Here is a 22,187-nt window from a genome sequence, read left to right as displayed (position 1 = left end):
TTTTCCAGTTAAAAGTTAATTCTTAGCTCCCTTTCTTCTGCCCTGCCCCAGCCCCTGACACAACTGAGAGTCCTGCTTGCTTACCTTCAGCAGCTGACTGTGGATGTTGGGTGGAGGTGCAAAGCTGGGGTGAAGGGATGTCAGTAAAACGTGCTTTCAGGGTCAGATGGCTTTAATGGCTCTTAACTACATCAGAGCTTTGTCTTGGAGCACGAGGGTGGTTTTTGAAGCTCATGCCCCTGATGAGCTCCATTTATTGGGAGTTGCAGAGCAGTTTGGGCATGCATGTGCTGGATTCCTTCTGGAGGAAACTGAGCTGCAAGCTCTGTCTCTGGTGTACCAAATGTGCTCCATCCTGAAACGCAGGTGTAAAGGTCTCAGCCTCCTCTGGACAGCTTTGAGCCACATGTGGTAGCGACAACTTCCAGTCAAGGGACCAGGCTAAATCCACTCAAATAGAACTGCTGAAATGCTTGTTAGGAGTATATATGGTGGCCAGGAATGCAATTTCCTGTACTAGTCTATAGGTTATATGTATAATAGTCTATCCATTTTCCGTGTTATGTTATATGAAATACATAAGTATGCTGTGTCCTGTGTCTCTTCCTGACATGTTTGTCTCATCATGCTTATTTCTAAAATGTATGAGCAGTTTATTTTTAAATGATTGCTGCAGTTCTGCTTATTTCCTCAATTTTTTTTTTCTTTTTCCATTGTTGAGACTAGGAAAAAGCAGTTTCTGGTCAGTGGCCTGCTTCCCCCATTGGCTGTCCCTTCCAGTGTGGCGTAGTTGTTGCCCTTCAGGGTTTTTTGACCTCGGTGAACCATTCTTGTAAGAATGCTCAGTTTGCTTGTCTTGTTTAATACTATAAAGCTAAAAGTTAATAGTGCTGACACTGACTCATTTAAGTTATAGAGGAGCCAAGCTGTTAGAGCTCTTCTGGTATCTGAAGTCTTGTCTGTTTGCTGCTTGGGATTGGGATAAACTTGTCCACATCACAGTTTATGTGATTTGTTGAAACAAGGGTTTGGTTTTGTGTTTTGGGTGGGAGGGAACTGGTGTGTGTTGGTGTAACAGAGTAAGATACTTGCAGTGTGTACAGTCTTAGCCAGTTGGATGTGCATGTTAACATAGGCTAGGATTGTAATGATTTAACCCTTTTAGCCTTGTTTTTGCCACAGAGGTGGGAGTATGTGCCTGGAGCCAGTTGGCTGACCAGCAATGGTTGTGTAAGCATTGCCTGATGCCCCAGAAACACCATCCTTAGAAATCTTACAGGACTGGGCTGTAGGAAGAGCTTCAGAATAAATGGGCTGTTTCACATGTTTGCTGGAGGAAGATACAGAATGAAAATCTGGGTGTAGGAGACTCCTGCTGCCTACCTTTGTGCTGCTTTGCATTCCTTCGCTCGGCTGCCCGGAGGCAGCAGTGGGGTGTCTTGCTCATGTGGTTCATGATTCAAGCCAAGCCCAGATGTTTTCGTGCCTGGTCTGGCCTATTTTCTGAGAATAATTTTGGATGCCTTGGTCCATTTTATTGTGGTTTCCTTGCGTCTAGTCCAGCTGAAGCTAAGATGATTCCTGGCCTAACTGAATGCTCGTAGGCAGACATGGCAGCTACTGCTTTATCTCTGCAACAGTGTTCCTTCTAACTTCAGAGAACTCAGAATTAAATCCACACTGGTGAGAACCTAAGGTTGCTTTTTGTTGTTGTTTTTCTTTGAGTGGAAGGTTTTGCAGCATGAAACTCAAAAGAGTTTATCTTGTGGCCAGGAGACAGGCTAAAACTGGACAGATGCCTGTGGGGGTAGATCTGGCCTTACTGACTGATCTGGCTTTCCATTTCCACTGGGCAGCAATAAGGACATGGAAATCTTTTCATCCTGACTGTTGGACCTTTTCATCAGTATTATCATCTGTGCTGACAGGTTGATGACAATAACTCTCCAGGGCATCCAAAATTTAATTCCTTGTGCCTTTGAAAATGCTTTTTACCCCTTTTGTAGGAACAGTTTCCATAAAAGGTTATTTGTGGGAAGTATATTCATTCCTTTAACTTGTGCATCCTCATCTCAGAGGAAAATGGCTTTATGCCAAATACTACCTGATATTGAAAAAAAGTCGTGTGGTCCCCTGCTCTGTATGATCAAGTGCTGTTTTTTCTTGTATCCTATTCAGAATGGTCTCTTACTCCATCACTTCCCACTAGTGAGGAGGTCTGTTGACCCAAGCATATTTGGGTGCTTACTTTCTCAGAAGCAGTTGGTGAAGGTTATCTTTGACTGTTGTCTTCAGTCTGTTATATTGACATTCATGGCTGGATCCTCTATGTGGAGATGTTGAACCTTGGAAATCGCCAGTGGATGTATGTCATAAGCTCACTTTAATCAAGAGAGTATGGCTTTGTTTCCTCATGATCATAGATGAGTTACTCTTAGGCGGTCCTTCATTCAGAGATCCAAAGCTAGACTTGTCTGTAAAGAGAATTTTAGCTTGCATTTTACTTTGCATTTGCAGTTTGCAGCTAGGAGTATGTGCAAGGTCAGCCACAGTAATTTAGCTGTTAAATAGTAATTTGATTGATTGCTTTTGGCATCTGTAGCAGCAATTAAAACAAAAGTCTCAGTAAATATATAGAACAGTTTTCTGAAGATATGCAAGTACAGTCAGGTTTGGCAAGGCCATGTGAGATGCGTGAATTTGAAAGCTTACAGCTAAATAGGTGGAAAGGGAATACTTACAACAGCTCTGGAAAGAAGTGTCAGAATTGTATGTATTTGGAGTAAATTTGTTGCAGGGAGAGGTGACAAGATGCCCGGTTATTAGATGAGGGTTATGTCGTATGGCAATGATGAATGTCAGTTGTGACTATGAAAGGGTAGTTCCATTACCAGCAGAGACACAGATGTTTGCCTGTGAGGTCAAGATAGACACAGCTAAAACAGCAACTAAGGAATGTCAGGACAGAGCAATTTGGAAGGAAAGATCTCAAGCTGTTTTAGCATACAGGTTTGAAATATTAGCTGGATTAGTATCGGCAGGTGAGGTTGCCACAGGTAAGACGTGAGTGGAACAGAGGCCTGTGGTGGAGGTTGCAGAGCCTTATGAAGCCTCAGGTGAGAAAGGAGGACAGCTTGCAGGATGCTTTGAGGGACTTGGAGCAGAGCAAGGGGAAAGGATCATGGTGGAGGGTGAGAACAGAGGGTAAAGCTGTGGTGTGAACAGCAGCACAAGTGAATTTGAGGTTAACATAGCCGGGGGTGGAGGGGTGAGAAATATAATTGGAGAGTTCTGGGATGGAGAAACCCCCCAACTGTTCTTTGCCTTACTAGCTCTTTAAACTCAGCTTTGAGTTATACTCATCTTGTACTGATGACTGACCTTCCGATGTTATGTTTCTAGATTTAATGAGATTCTGTATGCTTCTGTGTGGTAGTGTCCAATTTGCGTAATGCCAGTGGAAGAAGAAAGGAAGAAGCATGGAGCACCGTGCCTGTAGTATAGAATCATAGAATGGTTTGGGTTGGAAGGGACCTTAAAGATCATTTAGTTCAAGCCCCTCTGCCACGGACATCTTCCACTAGACCAGGTTGCTCAACGCACCATCCAACCTGACCTTGAACACTTCCAGGGAGGGGGTATCCACAACCTCTCTGGGCAACCTGTTCCAGTGCCTCACCACCCTCACAGTCAAGAATTTCTTCCTTACACCCAATCTAAACCTACCCTCTTTCAGTTCAAAGCCATTACCCCTTGTCCTGTCACTACAGGCCATGGTAAAAAGTCTCTTTCCATCTTTCCTGTAGGCCCCCTTTAGGTACTGGCAGGCTGCTATAGGGTCTCCCTGGAGTCTTCTCTTCTCCAGGCTGAACAACCCCAACTCTCTCAGCCTGTCTTCATAGGAAAGGTGCTCCAGCCCTCTGATCATCTTTGTGACCCTCCTCTGGACTCGCTCCAACAGGTCCATATAACTTGGTTTTGTCTGTACTTTGTATTTAAGAACAGAATAGTATGACTCTGGCCTGTCCAAACAGGCAAGACCAAACTGTGGAAAAATATTGTTAAAATTCTGTGGTGGTATAATATAGTCGCTGAAGAATTCTACTTTCTCGTGCAGCAGGGTTTTTCCTTCTTTTCTGGATTGCTAATTGCATTCAGCTTTTTGGTCTCCAAAGTAATAGTTAATGAAAGAATCTGATGAGATGAAAGGCTGTTCAGCGACACGTGCCTATGGAGTGGTAGGAACTTCTGTTCTCAGTCTGATTGTTCTAAAAATATTTCATTAATTTGTATTTGGCTTCCTTTGGCTCACTGACGTTTGGGAGGTTAAGCTTTAAGTGGTGCGCAAAACGAATACCTGACTTTTTTGTGTCCCTTAACACTTCTTACTTCATAGCAACCCCTCACTCCTGAAGAATGCCGCTCTAATCCCAGCGTAATCCATGAGCAATGCGCCAGGGGTGCGAAGGCCGGCTCTCCAGAGTCCCTCCTGCCCTCTGTGCTCCTCGCTGTGGAGCAGGGACACGCGTGGCGGGGCTGCTCCTGCACCCTGTGCTGCAGCGGTGCGGCGTGCTGCTCCTCTGCACATTGCGCTCTCCTGTCCTCCTCTGTTTTACAAGTTTGGTGGCTTTATTTTAATGAATGGCTGTGCGTTCGCTGTGTCATGCTGCAGTTGTATTATTCTGCCAATGCAACGAAATGGATTAAAAAATTTTTTTGGCTAATTTTTATCAAAATACCACGGGTTGCATTCTGGTTAGGATGCTTGGGCTAAGGGACGCAAGCAGAGTATTTCTGTGGTAATGACCCTGTGAAAATAATTGTAGAGGTTCACATTTACCCCAGCAGGCAAAATCCCGCTGGGATTATTGATGTGCAAATGAGGGTCACTGGTGGTGAAATACCGACACAGATAAGGGGTCACCCAGAGAGTCCTGCGGCAGTGAGGGAGCTTCCAGCAGTTCCTTCAATTTACTGAGTTTGGCTCCGAATAATCCAGCCTGATAACATCAGAGGCTGAAAATAAAAAGCATTTGCACCTCTTAAGGTCCCTGCATGTGTGAAAACACAGAACTAGACTGTAGTGAGACACTGCTTGATTAATAAATTTGTAGGAACTAGACTACATTTTTTATCTTTCAGTAGGGCTTTCCAGAATGGAGAGATGGGCTTTAAATGCTGTTCACATCATATAATCAGACCCTAGCTTTTCTGCTAAAAGAAAAAAAAAAAACCAAAAAACCAAACCACAAAATCCACCCAAGGCGAAGAAATGAGTATTTAAAATTTGTGTAAATAAAGAGGGGAAAACCAGAAAAAAATTAAACTTTTTTGAGGAAAAATTGTTGGTGAGACTGAAGCTAAAGATTTGTTTTCAGAAATGTTTGTTTTGTGTTGGCTGAAGTGTTCTGCAAGAAATTTTTAACAGGCAGTCTATGTAATACTTAACTATTTAATAAAAAGCCTTTCAAAATCCTGATCTTGGATTAATAGTCACTGATCTCATTTAGACCCTAACTTCAACTGAGTTTTTTGTTGAGATTGTAATGCAGCTCTCTGGAAGAGTTAAAACAAACTGCAGGACAGGGCCATGTGGGGATATTCGGTATCTCGGTAGTGTACACAAACTGTGACACAACCTTGAACTTCTGTAGGGCTTGACATAGGTGCAGCGGTTTTGATACCTGGTTTCAGTCCAATGTGATGATATAACGTATTTGACCATCTGGTAAAATTGCAGTGCAGAGAGATCTTCTGTCATCCTGTCTTGCAGGCCGCCTTCTGAAACTTTCCCGAGGTTGACTGGGGTGTTTAGGTTTTCAAGAGCAAAATACTATCTGGGGACATACCAGCAGTTTCTCTTAAGTGGCAAGGACCAGCCTGCCAGGAGGGTTCTTTGCTGAACCAAGCCTGTATCAGGAGGGGGAGCTGGCAATTGCTTGATGAAAGGCAAGTGAAAGTAATAAAAATGGGAACAAAAACAAAAAACAAAAACAAAAAACCTTAGAGGAATGCTCTGATGAGAATATTTCTTTGCTTGGCAGATTGTTAGGATTTTGCTTTAAAAAGTATATTTTATTTGGAGAGCTAGAGGGGGCGATTGTTAAGACCCCGCTGTCTGTCCTGCTAATTCTCTTGTAGGGATAGAAGGTGTGTTTTCACTGTGATTTTGTTGTAGTTGTTGCTGTTTGTTTGGGTTTTTTTTGTTTGGTTTTTTTTTGTTTGTTGTTGTTGTTTTTTTAAATCAACCTAAGATTTTTCTGCCATTGAAGGGATTCCTGTCGCTGAGATATCTGTCTTCCCACCACCTCTCCCATGCTAGCACTGGCAACACTGCATCACTGGGCTGAGCCTCGCACGTTTAGTCACAGTGAAGACTAAAAAGTGTGTGGTCCGATCAGTGGCCTAATCCGGTTTACCCCATGGCCTTGCGATCACCGCAGCCAAGAGGAGGGGTGCGAGCCTGCTTAGAGTGATGGCAGTGAGCTGAGGACATGGTTGGACAGCCAGTTTTGGCACTGCTGTGTCTTGGATTGATCCAAACTGGTTGTGAAACCATACCCTAATAAAACTTGACTCTGATCCTGTGTCAGACTATGTGCCCTTTCTGTGCAGATATGAAATAAGCTCAGTGTTTCTGCCCATACTTCTTGTTTTCCTCACCTGTCAAGACAGATGTACCCAGGATGTGATATAAACAGTGTTTGATAGGCAATTTTGAAATGCCTGCAAGCTGTGAAAGTGTGATCCTCCCTGAACTCCTTCGTCACACACTGCACAGATAAAATCTTCAGTAAATAAAGTATTACTATCTGGATGAAAGCAGGCCAAGTCTCAAAGAGGTAGACTTTGAGCAAGTTAAAAGTAACTAGCTGTTTTCTGTGTGCATTTTGGGTTTGTGTGGTTATTTTCTTTTTCCTAAAGAATGCAGAAACAGCTTTTACAGGCAATTTCTGGTAACTTGTCAGTTGAAAATATTTGTGTTTGGGTTTTATTCACAGCTGGTGGATAAATCCAGGTTTTCTGTTTAGATTACAGGGAGTTTATATCTTCATTGGAAGTTCTGTGCTGAGATCTGACAGCAGATACAGGATTCTGAGAGAGAACAATTATAGGGGAAAAAGTACTGTGTCTTGTAGCAGGATTTGAAAGGGTATTTTGCTTGCCTCTTATGCCCAAGGCCCCAGCTCAAATTAAGTCAACAGATGTTAATGGAAATTGACTCCACTTTGGGTTCTTGGAATGGCCTTGGCAAAGTGAGTGGTACCCAAGGTTGTCTACAACTCTGAATTGTTTCTAATAGGGACAATGTCCAAGAAACTTTGTTGCAGCTGTGCAATGGAGCCTTTCTCATGGCAATTACAGAATGCAGTGTTCCCCTCTGGTAGGAACTGTCTGTGTGCTATGTGATAATACCTGTGTAGCAATAAAATGTATGTAGTATAATAAAATAGCATCTTTGTTTATATGTGAAATATGTGAGAAGCCACAATAATTCATGTATATCTAACAGTGTCTTGAACTGATACCTACTTGATGCCTCAGGCACATACATAGCAATATGAAGTTACTGCATGCTTAACTATTCACTTGACTGTCTCCTGAAACTGCTTGCAAATTCATATCTGTTAATTTGCCCATATAAATGAAACTATGTGTACTTGGTTCTTTGCACATGTGGAATTGCATACCTAACTTTAAAGGCGCTCACAGTGATGACATGATCAGTGAACCATACGCAGTAACTTCATGAATGAGCATTTTAAGGGATGTTGCTGTGTGCAGGCTCTGCAGAGGAAAGCTGTTCCATGGTGCACTGTTACTTATTGATAGCTGCCTCCCAGTGAATTTTTTTACCCTGCGAGGCAATAAATGATATGGAAAGAAACACATGTAGCTTTAAAGGCAGCAGGAAGTTGCAATATGTATTGGGGTTTTCGGATCATTTTAAAAATGTCTGTGCTTAACTCATTGTTTGAGTAAGCCATCCACTGTCGGGTTGCCTAAGATGCCCGTATTGATGCAATACTTACACACAACCCAAATTTTTACACCTGGGCTTTCTAACAACAAGCCACTTCTGTCTTCTGTCTCCTTCAACCACACAGAGAAGTTCTGCTGCCCACATACAAGGTCATGAGTCCGCCTGCTCACCAGCTGACCTGCATGGGGAAGCATTATTTTTGGTCCCTTCTGTGCCCCTTGTGCATCCTGGGCCTTCAGCTGCTCTACTTGTTCTCTGGGGATTACCCCTGCTCTGGGCACAAGAGAGCCCTGCCTTCCCCTCCATTAAAGGAAAGGCTGTATGTGTGTGACTCGTGCCTTCCCCATCCCACTCAGGAAGGGGCTGGTGCTGCTTCTGGTTCACTTCTTTGCCTAGGTAAGATTTTTTTCTTTTTCTCTTGGATAAGTGGTTGTGTTCCCCTGTGTCATCATGTGTCTGTCCCCTGACCCTGATATTTTGAATGTTGCTTATTTGTTGTCCCATGCTATGCCATTTCTGCAGTTGGTGTGTCAGCTGGAGCCTTTGGGTGACAGCATAGGCAATAAATGGATTCTTACTTGCATATGCCAGGAGGGAGACTGAACAGGATTTTATTTCCATAAGTGACACTTGTGCTTTGTTACCTCTTCCTTTTCTTTTAAAAACCTAGGGAGCAGTTCTTCATGAGAATATTCAGAGTTATTAACCTCATAAGGAATAACTTTCATGACATTTTACGTTGTATAGGTTGGTTTCCTCCTGGTGGTTTTATTCTTGTTCAGCAGTGTTGTGATTTTGCTTTGTATATGAGTAGTACAGGAGAACCAGTATCTTGCACACTTCACTGTCTCTGTTTTTGCAGTCATTTGAATCTGAGACATTCAGCCTTTCGAGGTGGTGATCTCTTGCAAATTTTCTTGAGCAGAAGTGTATTGATGTGTGCTGTGTGCATTGCAGGTGGATGCCAAATGGAGTTTGTGGCTGGCTTCCATCTTGCTGAATTCTGGCAACAAAGTTTAGACTTTGAGAAAGGAATACCCAAGGTTGCCATTCTCTGACATTGGGAATGCTTTTGTGTGTGCTGTTCTGAGGTTGTTAGTTAGTTTGTGTGAGTTTCAATTAAAAAAAAAAAAAGCAAGCTGTGAATTACTGCTTTTAAATGCACATCTTTCCTTCTAAAGGCACAGCTGTTGATGAATTTAGCTTGTGTGTGGCTATTGTGGATGGTAGAATTACAATCCAGTATTATGGATGTTTTCTTTTGATACAAATCTGGTGAGGTACATGCAAAATATGTACAGCCCTTGGGCTCTTGGCGGATTGCCACCAGGACTGTCAGTGATAGTGTGGGTGCTTCTGATCTCATCAGAAAAGTCTGAACTCCTCTAATGGTTCGTGTTCCCATGTCTGTGTCGTATTGAGATGAAATGTAATCTTAAATTTCTTCACTAATTGGACTTGCTCTTTGTCTGGCGCAGTCTTTGCTCTCTGTGAGGGTGGTGGCATTGGAGACTAAATGCAGTTTCCCAACAGCCTGTGCTGGCGCTGGTGTGGTGTTTCATGTTGTCTTAACTCCTCGTTCTCTCCCCTGCGGCTTGTTGCAGCAGTGATCTCAACAGTCCCAGCTATGGATCCGAGCTTTCCCTCACCCCCATGGTGCTGTCAGGCCATAGAGGAATGATTTGACAGGAGACAAGTAGTGTTCTTATTAGGAAAAGAGAAAGCAATTTATTTGCTGTTGAAGCAGGAAAGGTATTGGGGTTTTCAGGGTAGATTCTATAAAGTGTTGAGACTTTATGAATACGAACTGTAAGAATTCTATCAATTATTTTCTCTAAAACAATTAGTTGTGCATCTGTACGTTAAGTTGTGTGTCCTAACCAAGTATTGTATCTGCCATATGATATGCTTAGTATTGTTTATTTAGGCTTCTGAAAAGTTTAATTGATTCCTTCTTTGGAATCCAAAGCTCGCTTCAGACTAGGTAGCGGCCTGCTCTGGAGCTAGGTTCACTTTGTCGTCTGTACTTCACAACAGATTCATTTACAAATCTGTTAGCTACCACTTTAAAAGAGACTTTTCCATTGTGACCTACAGCAAGTCTCAGGTTTTCTAATTATATGCTTTTGTAGGAAAACGTTAAAACCAAATGATCTTCTTTTCAGTGTGCATGAATGAAATTCAAAGGCACTGTATGGTGTCTCCAGCTCTGCCATGCAGTGCCCAGCATGGGTGTGTATGAAGCATGGCGCTGAGTGCTTAAATCCCAGCTCTCAGGTTTGAATGCCCTCTAGTGGCTACTGCAGCTGTCATAGCTCTCCTGTAGGACAGCTTGAAGAATTGCAGTCAAGTAATAGTAAAGATTGACATGTCTAGAAAAGACAATAAATTTCGTGCATTATTTGCTGGTTGCTTTCTAGTTCCTCTTTTATCTGGATTAAATTGCAATCCTCCCCTTTGGAAAAAGTTCTTGTGAATTCAAACACCAGGTAGTAAAAGGATATCTTGTGTATCTCTAGATCCATAGCAACTTGCTATGGAGTTTTATTAAAGAATGTTTTGTTCTTTACATTAAAACTTACGTTTTCTTTCTTTTTTAAAAAATAAGTGGAAGATGTACTTGCTGCTGTCACTAGAACCAGATTTTTGTTCTTGCATAAGTGTATTATTAATTGCTTTAAAAAGTAAAATTTTTAAGCAATGGAAACAGGACTTTTAAACTCATCCCCTGCTGTGTCTGCAGTTTGCAACTGGGATAACCTGAAAGTGAACTAGAGCAAAAGCCTGGCTGCAGTGTTGCGTGTGGTTTTTGTGCCTTCACTTAAAAGAGTACTGTGGGAATGCAGGTGACTAAAAACCAGAGCACCATTTTGGAGCTGCAGGACGGCGTGGCTCCATCCCCACCCCAGCACCTGCGGTGGCTCTGAGTGGGGCTGGTGCCTGGTGGGACCCCTGGAGAGGGGCTTCCTGGCCACACGTCCCACAGCTGCCTTGCAAGTGGCGTGCTCGCCAGGCTTATTTTTAACTGTTGATTTAACAGGCGTGCAACAGATACAGCATACCCTGAGCAAAATGGCAACCAGCAAGGGTTTGTGACACCTCTTCCGAGGCTCTGGCAGGATTTCAGCGGTTTCAGTTGGCTGGTGCTGGGTAATGGAGTGGGCTGAGAGCAGACCTTGCCTGATCCCACCTGAAATGTTCTCTTCTCTTAGAGCAGGGATTAAGGACTTGACATGGTTTTAATACAGTGAAGAGTTTTATTTGTCATTTTTAATTTTTGGAGTGCATGCACTTGCTCTCAAATCATTTTTGAAGGAAAAATCAGTATTTTGCAAAGATCAGAGGCTCCCTCCCAACTCCTTCCCTCCTATGGTCTCCCAGCCCCAGCAGACCCAGTTTGAGGTGGTGTAACTGGGCTGTGCCGTGCTGTGCTGTGCTGAGGGCTCTGCAGGTAGCTTGCCAAAAGCCCTAGAGCTGTACTGAGTCTACACATACACAGCACAGGATTTTAATTGACAATAAGTACACGCAGGGTGGGTTTTTTATAGGCTGTTGTAAGTATGCACAGCGCTGCTTAGTGAAAGCAGACAAAATATTCTTTGAGGCTTTTGAGAAAATGAACGTCTACAGGAGCAAAGTTCCATAGAAACAGGGTTTAAATTCTTAGTATTTGGCTTTTTTCTTTGAGAGGATCATGCATGCTGTGAAACGCATAAAGTCTGTTGATAGTCTGATATTGTTTGCATTTAATAATAGGAAAAGTCTATTCATAAATGTAACCATACCAAAGAGGCTTGCACAAATGGTTGCTTGCTAATGCAGGGCTGAATGCAGGTCATTCAGCAGGCCTTTCTGTAGGCACTGGGCAAACCATCCCTGACCTGCAGGACCAGGATCCGGGCCCAAGCAGCCTCTGACCCAGCTGCTGCCCGTCCCTGCCGGCGCTCGCCCCCTGAGTCACCGCGGGTGGCTTCACTTGGTGTGCGCACCTCTCCTGCAGCTGGGAAGCAGGGAAGGATGCCAGCCTTCTTTGTGTTAGGCGCTTAAATGCATTTAACAGAAAAATTTGGTGTAATTTCAGGTGCGTTACTCGGTGAAGTCATCCTTGGACTTTGTTGAAGAGGAACTCTGAATGGTGTTTTGGATGAGGGATCAAGAATGACTGTTACTGTGGTTTCATGGCTTTTTTTCCTTATTTGATCCCTTTGGTGAGGACTGGTAAAAATCCTCATACTTGTTGATGAACTGCTGTCTGTCTCAACATGTGCTGGCTTTGACCTGAAGCGCAGACATGGGCTGGGGATATGGGGGCATGTGGAATCAGAGAATGAGGAGCTTGAGTGTGTTAACTCCTCTTCTCGAGATGGAAGTAGTCACTGTGGGACGGTTCCTGTGCGAGGTTGTTTGCCTTTTCAGGGGGGTGCAATTTGGATTTTCCTCCTCCTCCTCCCTCTGAGAAATACAGGGTAGGGGGTTGTATGCATATATATACTAATTTTATTTTTTTTTTTTTTAGGGAATTGAAATAAACTGTTTGAAAAGAAAACAAATGAATATGTGCAACTTGTGGAGTTTTCCTGGTTTCCATACTGCTGTCTGCTTCCTTCTTCTGCTCTAGCCAGCCCATGTTTCTTGTGTTCAACCTCCTTTCTTGGCAGAACTGAGCTGAACTCATTGCAGGTTCCTCTCCTGCTCTCCCTGCTTCGGCCAGGTTTGACAGGAGGAGGGTCTGACAAGGCCAAGGATTGGGGGACTTGCAGGGAGTCTGTAGCGTGTGTGGGTCTCTGACCTGACCTGTGGTGTTGGAGGCGGTGTGATGGCTCCGCACCAGCAGAAAACAACCCTTGTTGCTTTTTAACTGGGCAGGGAGGATGGAACAGTGAATTACAGATCTGTAGAAAACCCAGCAACTGCTCTGTGTGTCGGCAGCACGCTACTGTTTAATGTCTCAACCTGCTCTGTGTTGTTAAATTCATTTTTCATCTCTTGTAAAGCCCTTTCTCCTTGCGGTCGGTGTCCCCGCTGTCTGAAGGGCTCTGGGCGGACCGGCTGCCTGTCCCTGCCGGGCTCCCCCCTCCGCCCAGCAGCCTCCAGGGTGGCTGGCTCACCCAGCTCTGCTGCGGCTGTGGGCCGGCATCATTAAAATCAAAGTTTTCTGCCTCTGCTCTTTGAACCATTGATGTGTTGAAAGAAAGAGGGCATGTCTCAGGAGCCACCTCTGTCTAGACTTGCAGAGAGTTATCCGGGTGTAATGCCGAGGAAAACGCTGGTGTAAGCTCTTCAGCCAAAGGAAGCGTGCATGGTGGCTGGCTGGCTGAGGAGGACAGTATCGCTCTCGTGTCCTGCAGCTGCCCCTGCTTTGGAGCAATGGAACTCTTTGAGCTGATCCGGAGCATTTAAGCAATGAATCGTTCCCTGGGATAGCTTTCCTCTGCTTTAAACTTCCTATGTTGGATTGCTCAATGCTCATGCTATGTATAACTTCATTTCATCGCGTTTCCAGCGTAATTGTTGAAGGTTAAATATTGGCATGTATTAAGAATGCATTGATGTGTATCAAGAACGAGGAACGCAAAGTTACTTGGTGAATGGATGTCTGAAAGTGAGAGTTTCACTCCTGGAGGTGAAGTGGTGAGCGCTGCCTGATCCTTTTTGTAAGGACAAAAACTCTGAATACTTGAGTTCAGAAATCTTCGATCATTTTGACTGATAATGAAGCAATTACTGAAATGTTTCTCATATTCTGCAAAACAAATCCATGCCAGGAAATAAATATAGAAGTAAATGGCTTGGCTTTCATCACCAAGCACTTAAGCAACCTGCTAACGTTTTGAAAAGGCAGCAACAGAAGATATCTGGGAAAAAAAAAAGGCAATATCAGTTTTATTTTCGAGTTTCATCTGCTTCACTAGAATTAAATCTGAAAAATGAAGACAAATACTTACATGTAAGAAGAATGGTAATGACTCAGTGCCTTGGTCAAGGAGAGTAACTTTTTGTTTTCCACATACTATTTGCCACTGCTTTTGACTGAGATTTTATGGCATGTGATTAGGCCAGAGAGTCTCTGTAGGAACCAGGTAGCACAGGACAGACGAGCCCTTCCAAGTTATCCAGCCCTGCTTGTTGGGCTAAATCCCAATGACAATTGATTGTAGTTAATCTCTATTCCTTGGTAATGGTGATCATTTAAATGCAGAGTTTAAGAAACTGCAGGAAGGTTTCTTTTTGGAAGCCTGTTAAATAATTCTTATTTCACAGTAAGAAGTGGAGCTTTTATTTTTTTTTGTAAAGACCAAGTGTCCTGGAAAAGATTTGAAATACACAAGAGAGTTCACTCCTTTATTTACTGTTTTAGAAGGAGCATGTGCTTCTACTGATAAGCAGGAAATAGCCTGAGCTTTCACCCAAGATGTAGTTACCTGTCTTCAACAGTAGGGAAACAAAGCTGGGCCATTGAAAGGAAAACCCTTGGAAAAGCAGCTTGAACTGGGAAATTACTCTTCTGAGAGTGGTGTCTTCCTTAAATACATCTTGCTCTTTTTCTTGCCATCTGGCAATGGTTTCTGCTGGTTAAAGAAAGTTGTTCAGAGTTTTCTGGCTGAGATATTTTCTGTTTCTCCTCAAAGCCCAAATAATACACAGTTTTACAGAACTTCTTTTCAGTTCACAATAATTTAACTCTTTAATACCTGGTTGAAAAATGTATCTTCTATTTTACATGCCTGCTTGGTACTGAAAGGGTTCATGTGTTCCTACTAGCATGCTTCTATACATGCACTGTAGTGCATGTGATGTTTCTATGACAAAGAAATCAGATTTAAGAAATTGCAGTAAATTATGAATTTTATAAATGAAGGAAATTACTTAGGAAACAAGACATAGTAAAAAGGAGGCCAGTAAACCTTGGTTGTTCTGCGTTTTGTATAAGGAAATGGTGAAAGACTTTGCTAAACACTGATTGTGGGGTGGTTACATTTTAAGACAACAGTGACAGTGTACACAGCTCACATGTCTCTTCTCTTTCTGCAGCTCTAGAATGGTAGATGGAGTTATGATCCTTCCTGTGCTGATCATGATGGTGTTTCCCTCCCCGAGTTGGCAAGGTGAGTGATGTGCGGGGTGGCGCAGTAGCTGTCTGCTGCTGGAGGAGCCGGGTTCAGCTGCTGGAGCCGCCTGGCAACGCTCCACAGCACCCTGCTCACTTCAAGCTGACAGCATGGGCAAATTCCTCAGAGGAATGAGATGTTTGCTTTTCCATTTCAAGTTGCTTCAAAGGATATTTGTTGCCCGTTTATGTATAAAATTTATAGCATGTGCGATTGGCATAGATCATGCCAGGGCCTGGGAAGGCAAGTGGGAAACCTTATTTGAATGGCTAGTTACTGAGCTATGGAATGAGTAGGTCTTTTTAGCCCATGGGCTGAGGTGCAGTTGTGTGGCTTACATTCTTATAAGCGAAGTTTATTCTCTGGGAAGGCTCTTTGGAGTATTTAGTATGGTGTTTGATAACTTTTCCATGATTGCTCCAGTAGGGTCTTTGGATATGGAAAGGGACTTTTTCATAAATCGTTTACGCAGTTGTGTGCACGTAAAGTTTTTTTATGACAGGCAGTGCGTTTAAGATTTGCCTCAGCAAAATGGAAGAAGGGTATTTCCACTACCATGGAGAGGCAGGAATGGATCATTTCATAGTCTTCTGGATGTTTTGGGAGATGACCTCCTGAAAGATGCATACTTGCTACTTTGCAGACAGCCTTTAAAAAAGTTGAATAAAGGTTTTCTGCAAGTAACTTGGTTATCTCAATTTTAAATTTTAAGTGACTTGAGGTGTATCTAGTGTTTGTTATAGCATATTTATGCTCTTTTGTACTTCCCTTGTGAAATCTCTTTCTGAACCACTCTGCTGAAATGCATTTATTTTCAAATGTTGATGCAAATAATAAAAGGCAGAGTATATTAAATGGAATGTTAGAACGGGTGGTGTAAGGTGAAGATTGAAAATGCACAGAGGTCTAGTGGTTGACTTTAGTCATGTCGATGAATAGGAAATTGAGACAAAATTTAAAAAGGGAGGAACGCTGCAGGAATGTTTGTGGAAATACATTAAATGGCTAGTGTTATTGATACAATATTATCTTCAAATAAGGTTTGGTAGCAGTTATCACACTGTACCTTCTTATCACTCTTGAAGTGCAGCTATCTGCTTCTCAAATGTTTTTTCAGCTTTCAGAGCTGCTTATTTTAAAAATCTTAGTTAAACCACCTCACATCCTTAACATGAAGAACAGTAGATGGAGAAGAGAAACACATGGGAAAGGTGCATGTTAAAGTCTGAAGTTCTGGTTAATTTCTCTCGCACAATGCATGGAATCAGACACTTGCACTGCTTGTGTAGCGCAACCTATAGAGCAGCAACCCACCCTACCCTTCCAAAGCTGTCCTGCAGGTGTTCAAATCTTAGTTATTTGACCTGACTCAGCTTACAAAAAGAAAAGTAGGTTCTAGGGCTTAAATGTGATCTTTTTGTTGAAAAGATGCCAATAAGTGATCAGCAAGAGAAGAGTTAGTAAATCCGTGCCAAGACATTTTCTTTCTTTTCCTGGCTGTCTGTGATACTGACTGGAGGTACAGGATCGTGCCTCATCTGGGAGCAAAGGCAGAGCTGGACCAGATACACCACGGGAATGGGCTTTGGACATAGTTTGTGGGGGGGGCAGGAGCATGCGAGCAGAGATGTGCAGATGTTGTGTTCTTGCTGTCCACCCGCCTGTGCCAGCTGGACATCTATGAAGAACAGAGTTTCCTGTTCACAGCGTGGAGCTGCTGTGCTGTGGGAGAGCTCATCCAATAATGCTTTTTAAAGAGCTCTGTGTTTGGGCCCACATTTCTTTCCCATGGTGACAGAGCTGTGAAAGACTTTGTAGAAAGAGGTAACAATCTTGCTTTGCTTTTCTTGCATTATTCCTTCCCTTCTCCTCCTCTTGTACTTCCTACGGTGAGTTTTCTTTTTCCGTGAGCAATTACTTGCTTAACTCGTGTAAACAATACTGCTCTTCCCCTTTTTCATGTTTGCTAGTAGTAATGCTGTTCTGTTTCCTTTGGAAATAGTTTCCTACTTCTAAGCTGGTTGTAGAGGAGTGTTTGGGGAGGCAGAAAGTCCTAGTGGACCCCTCAGCAAATTTTCACCTATATCTCTTCATCTAGGATCTAGGTTTTGGCTTCCTCACCAATTAGATGTAGTAGTAATGGGAGAAGTTGCCACTTTGTTCCTTGAGCGTCTAAGTGCCGCTCAGTGCTTATGAGCCAGCAGCCTATGCTAGGGCTAAGGTGGTAAGCCCAGAAGTGCAGACCTGTGTTTGGAGTGTTTTTCAAGGGAGAGCATGCCTTTGGAGATCCATCAAGGGAATGGAAGTTGATCCTTTGCTGCCTGCTTAACAGGCCATGGAGGTAGGTCTGGTGGACCCTGACCAGCATGCTTTCCCATGTGCTCTTTCTGACTTTTTAAAAAAGTTGATGTTTTGGGGAAGAACAGTTATTTTGTCTTCCCTTTGCACAAAATAACAACAATAGCAACAAAAAGTTGCAAAGCTTTCTGATTTCCCCCACCCCCCCTTGTGTGTTTTATCACAGATCAGTCCATTTCCTTCACTGGGATTTGGACCAGGTTTGGTGTGGTGGTGTATTTTTGGGTTTGTTTTGTTTGTTTGGTTTGGTTTTTTTTTTAAATGAGTGGAAAATGGCTGGGCATATTTTTGGGTAGCATTCAGGGGCAGACTGACTATTTCTGCATTGCCACTAAGCTTCAGAAAATGAGATTAAATGCGATTTAAAAAAAAAAAACAAACAAAAATAAAACAAACCAAAACCACAAAAAAACCCACAACCCAATACCCCCAAAATCAAACACTGTATAGAATTCTAAGTGTAAAAACATGTCTCTTCCCTACCTGAGCATCCAGAAAATCCTTTTATTCTAAAGCTTTATTGCAGCGCTTACTTCTGTGTTACTTCTTTATTAGCCCTGTAAAGTGGGAAAAGAGGCTTTTCTTCATTTCCCAAGAAGCTAAACCCTGTCTAAAGCAAAGCCCTTTCTAAATAATGTAATACCTATGCTTAAGAGTGTGAGGTTTTTCACTTACTAGTGACCGTGCACAAACACCACTTCCTGATCCCGATGGCAGTGTTAGGAGCACGGTGCATGAAATGCTGCCGACGCTTCTGCCCTCTCTAGTGACTGTGGGAAGGTGTCTGGGCCATGTTCTGCTCTGGCTGCCACGGCTTCTCTGCCAAATGCAGCCTCTCGCCTGGGCGTGAGAACTGGGCAGGCTGGAAAGGGTCTCATGTCACACCATGGCCAGGAAGCGTTTGGGAACTACCGAAACTCCAGAAACTACTGTCTGGCCTGTGGGAAGCTGGCTCTGGGAACAGCCTAACCACCTCTTCAGCAGCTGGGCTGGGGGAGGCTGTTCCTCTGCGGAGCCGGGCACCTCTGCCCCGTCTTGGAGCTTTTTTAACTGTCAGTGTCCATAGCACTTGTGCTTTTTCTGTTTTAGGGTTTTTTGTAATACGGAGAGCAATAATAAGGCTAAACGGCTGTTTCTTAGTGCTGGAAAATTCAAAGGCTTTTGTTAAATTAATAAATCCTATATAAAATAAATTTTTATGGGCTACCCAGAGAAGTGATTGAATCACCATCCCTGCAGGTATTTAAAAGACATGTACATGTGGCACTTAGGGACATGGTTTAGTGATGGACTTGGCGGTGTTAGGTTTACGGTTGGACTTGATGTTAAGGGTCTTTTCCAACCTAAATGATTCTGTGATTATCATTATGGCTGTTGTATAATGCTTGTTACTGTATGCATTGAGAAAGAGAAAACTCTGAATGGAGTAGTCATCTCTACAAGCTTATTATTTTGTGTTTTTCTGAAATGACTAAGAATCATAAAGGGAAGCTACCCACCAAAAAAGAGCTGTCTAACGTACAATTAAATGGAGTCTAAAGAGAATTTAATTTTTCCAGTTCTGCTTTCCTTCAATTCATTATGATATGAAGCCCTAGCAGATCTCACGTCTTCCCCCAGTCCTAGTCATTTAAAAAGAAAAAGAATATTGCTGCTTTTAAGTATTTCGGCCTTTGAGCATGAAGTCCCTTTCATCCTACTAGAGATTTCAGCAGCTCTGGAATAAGCTTCGCCTGTGATTTGTAACCTTTCTGGTTTGATTTCAAGGTTTTCCATGTGAAAAGAGTGATCCCACTCAGCAGGTGGTCCCGCTCAAAGCCTAGCAGCAAGCCTACAAAGGGGATAACAACCGTAGTACAGCTCCGAGTGGTCTCGGGTTGGTAAGCCAGATCCCGGTGGCTCTGAGGGCTGGGATCGGCCGCGCGTGCCCGAGGTTAGCCGATGACTGCAGTGTCTGTGCATGTTCAGTATGTGGCCACGGAGGCACGGCGCCTTCCTGCTGCACAGCTGTGGGCTGGGACGGAGGAGAGCTCCCGGACGGATCTTCTCTGCCTGCTTGCTTGTGATGGAAGGTGTCACTCCTTTGCTGCGCCTCGCTCTTCGGTAAAGAGGAATCAATTAGATGGAATTGTTCCTCTTAAAGTTATGTTGTTACAAAGTCATATCTTGAGCAAAAGAGTAGTTTGTTTAAGGCTTGTTTACCTCTGTCCATCCTTGGCCACCTGGCTTTTTTTTTCCAGCCACATGCTAAGAGGTCTTGTGGTGTCGTGTAGGTTATCCCTCTGAACAGTCACTCACATGCATGCACTAAATGTATATCATTATCTGTGTGGTAGATGTACTAGTCCTTATCTGCAAGGTGAAACTTAGTCCTGCGAGGAACAGGGTGTTGGGCTCGGATCCTTATGGGTCCCTTCCAACTTGAGATATTCTATGAAATTTTGAAAGGGGAGGGTATGCAGTGGTGGTGCATTGCTGGAAGGAAATGATTTGATCTTGTTAAGGCCCTTCTTTAAAAGGTACATGTAATATAATTAGAGACTGGTTTTTTTAGAAAGAAAATTGAGACTCTTACAGTATATGTTTTTACTTTTTTATGCTTTTTAAAGTTACTTCAATTCTATATTTGCCAACCAAGTCACATAGTTAACATAAGCATATTTTCATGTCAAAGGTACTTGAAGAAACTGTGTTACTGTAGTGCCAATAAGAAAAGCTGGCCAAGTGCCTATTGTACTAGCTGTTTCAATGGAAAATGAATCACTCTTCTAAATGTGAAATCACCTCAAAATTAAGATGTGTTACCAGAAACATATGTAGTGTATTTCTCCCTGGACAGAAGAAATTTGATATTTTTCCAGAAAGTAAACAATGTTTACAGTCCAGGAATTGGATATAAAATATGAAATAAAAATGTCTGGATTGGTAACTGGTTGTGTGAAATAAACTTCCCATAGAAGTAAATAACTTGTCTTTGTTTCCTTGCATCTGTGCATTTCCATCGTTAACCCACGTTCTCAGAGACTTGCGGTTTGGTGTCCTCTGGATTCAGGCTGGGACAACTGGGGCTGTGTGCCCACACACGAGCACTGCACGCAGCATAACGTGTCCTGGGCAGTCACCGAGAGGGTTAAACACTGGACCTTCCAGTTTACTGATTAAAATGTGGAGTGTCTTTGTTCTTGTTCTGTTGAAATACCTAGATAATTAGAGTCAGCACTTGTAATTGTTGACTTTCACAAAGTGAATAAGCAAACAAAATAAAGGAGCTTCAATTTTGACACTTTAATAATAGTGAACTAGTAAACTAGTTAATGAGAAGTTAATGCAAATCTCTGTATCTCTGTGTGGCAAGTCAGTTTTTTGTGTGTGTGCACAACATATATGGGCCAGAAGTGCAGCAATGAGTCTCTGTATTATGAAACAAAAATATATGCAGTGAATGTGTTTAGGTAATGGAAGTATTTTTAAGCTTGGCTTCTTGCCCGCGTGCCTTGTCTGACAGCTACATACGTAGTTGGCCCGACAGCCTTCCACGCCTGGAGCTGTTGTTGAGTAGGTACTTACCTCTGAGCGTCTGTGCCTGGGGGAGTTGATCTGCTTCAGCCATAACCTCTTGATTGCAACTGGCCTGTGGTGTTTTCTGGTCACATCTGTCCCGGAGACTTGCTCGCACAGCCATGCTCATGCGAGCTATGGAGAAGTACCACCCAGTCCAGCTCTGCCTCTACTGTGGATTCACCATATGCCAGCAAAACTGTGCTTTGCAAGTACAGCTGGTTTCTCTTTGGGGAAACACAGTTAGAATATCCAGCGCTTCATAGCTGGCTTCGTGCATGGGGAGAGTGCTTTGTGGGCATAGTACATACGGTGTTTAGCTTGTACGTGTTCACGGAAGCATCGCCCTGCCTGCCTGCTCTCAGGCTTCTGACCTGCAGCTCTGTCTTAGCTGGTGGCCTGCAGAGGCAGGAATGGGAGGACATGGTCAGGGCTTTGGCTGGTTCTGCAGCCTGAATAAGCCTCCCTGTTTGGGTAAAGCAAAGTGAGTGTGTGGCACTGCAGGAGCATTAGTGAGGGAAGGGCTGGCTGGTACGTGGTAATATACCATGGAGTTGGAAAACCAACTAAGAAAAGAAACGAGCAGTTTGGGTATAAGGAATAGTAACAGTCATGAAGGAGAGTGTCTCCGTTTTCAACTCAGGAGTTCTTCACCAGAAATGTTTCAATTTTTACAGCACAGAATTGATCTGTATTGGTCCGTGGACACACCAGGATCTGCTACAGTTCTCATGTCTCTCTTCATGCTCTATTAAATGGATCCACAGCCTGTGTGTCGTGTTAGATCGTTCGCGCTGCCTTCAGGCTAGAGCAATCTTTTCAAAAGACAGGTAGCGTGTTTGGAGTTGCAATGCCTTAGTTCATCGCTTGTAAGGGATGTCAGGTTTGCTCTGCATGGGGTGATTGACTGCCTTGAGGCTGCGCAGTTGCTTCCTGGCCCGTTCTGGGATTGCAGAGCTCCTCCAAGAGGTGGCACATGAGGGGGGGTGGTTTTCTGCCAGAACTGCTCTTCTGGCTTCTGTGAGGTTTGCTCAGTCTTGAAGGGTCCTTGAGTCAAGAGAAGAGGGAAGTATTAGGCTGGATCAGGCTGCAAGCCAGAGGAATTTCCCTTGGGGACTTGGTATGGTGCTCAGATGGTAGGTTAGTTGTCCTACTCCATATAGCAGCTATTTCTGCTG

At 43.3% G+C, this 22,187-nt stretch overlaps 1 protein-coding gene across 2 annotated transcripts in view; it reads left to right on the top strand.

The window, feature by feature from the left end:
• The window catches only part of ACVR1 (activin A receptor type 1), a 70,881-nt gene that overhangs the window by 19,384 nt on the left and 29,310 nt on the right, over positions 1 to 22,187 (top strand). For both annotated transcript variants that reach the window (XM_075029120.1, XM_075029121.1), the window contains exon 2: positions 15,017 to 15,090. In XM_075029120.1, coding sequence (XP_074885221.1) covers positions 15,017 to 15,090 — 74 coding nt within the window. The remainder of the gene's footprint in view (positions 1 to 15,016; positions 15,091 to 22,187) is intronic.

The sequence above is a fragment of the Buteo buteo genome, chromosome 5, assembly GCF_964188355.1.
Source record: "Buteo buteo chromosome 5, bButBut1.hap1.1, whole genome shotgun sequence".
In the NCBI taxonomy this organism is placed as follows: Eukaryota; Metazoa; Chordata; class Aves; order Accipitriformes; family Accipitridae; genus Buteo; species Buteo buteo.
Note: the sequence above shows the minus strand (reverse complement) of the source record. Positions and strands in the feature narration are given on the sequence as shown.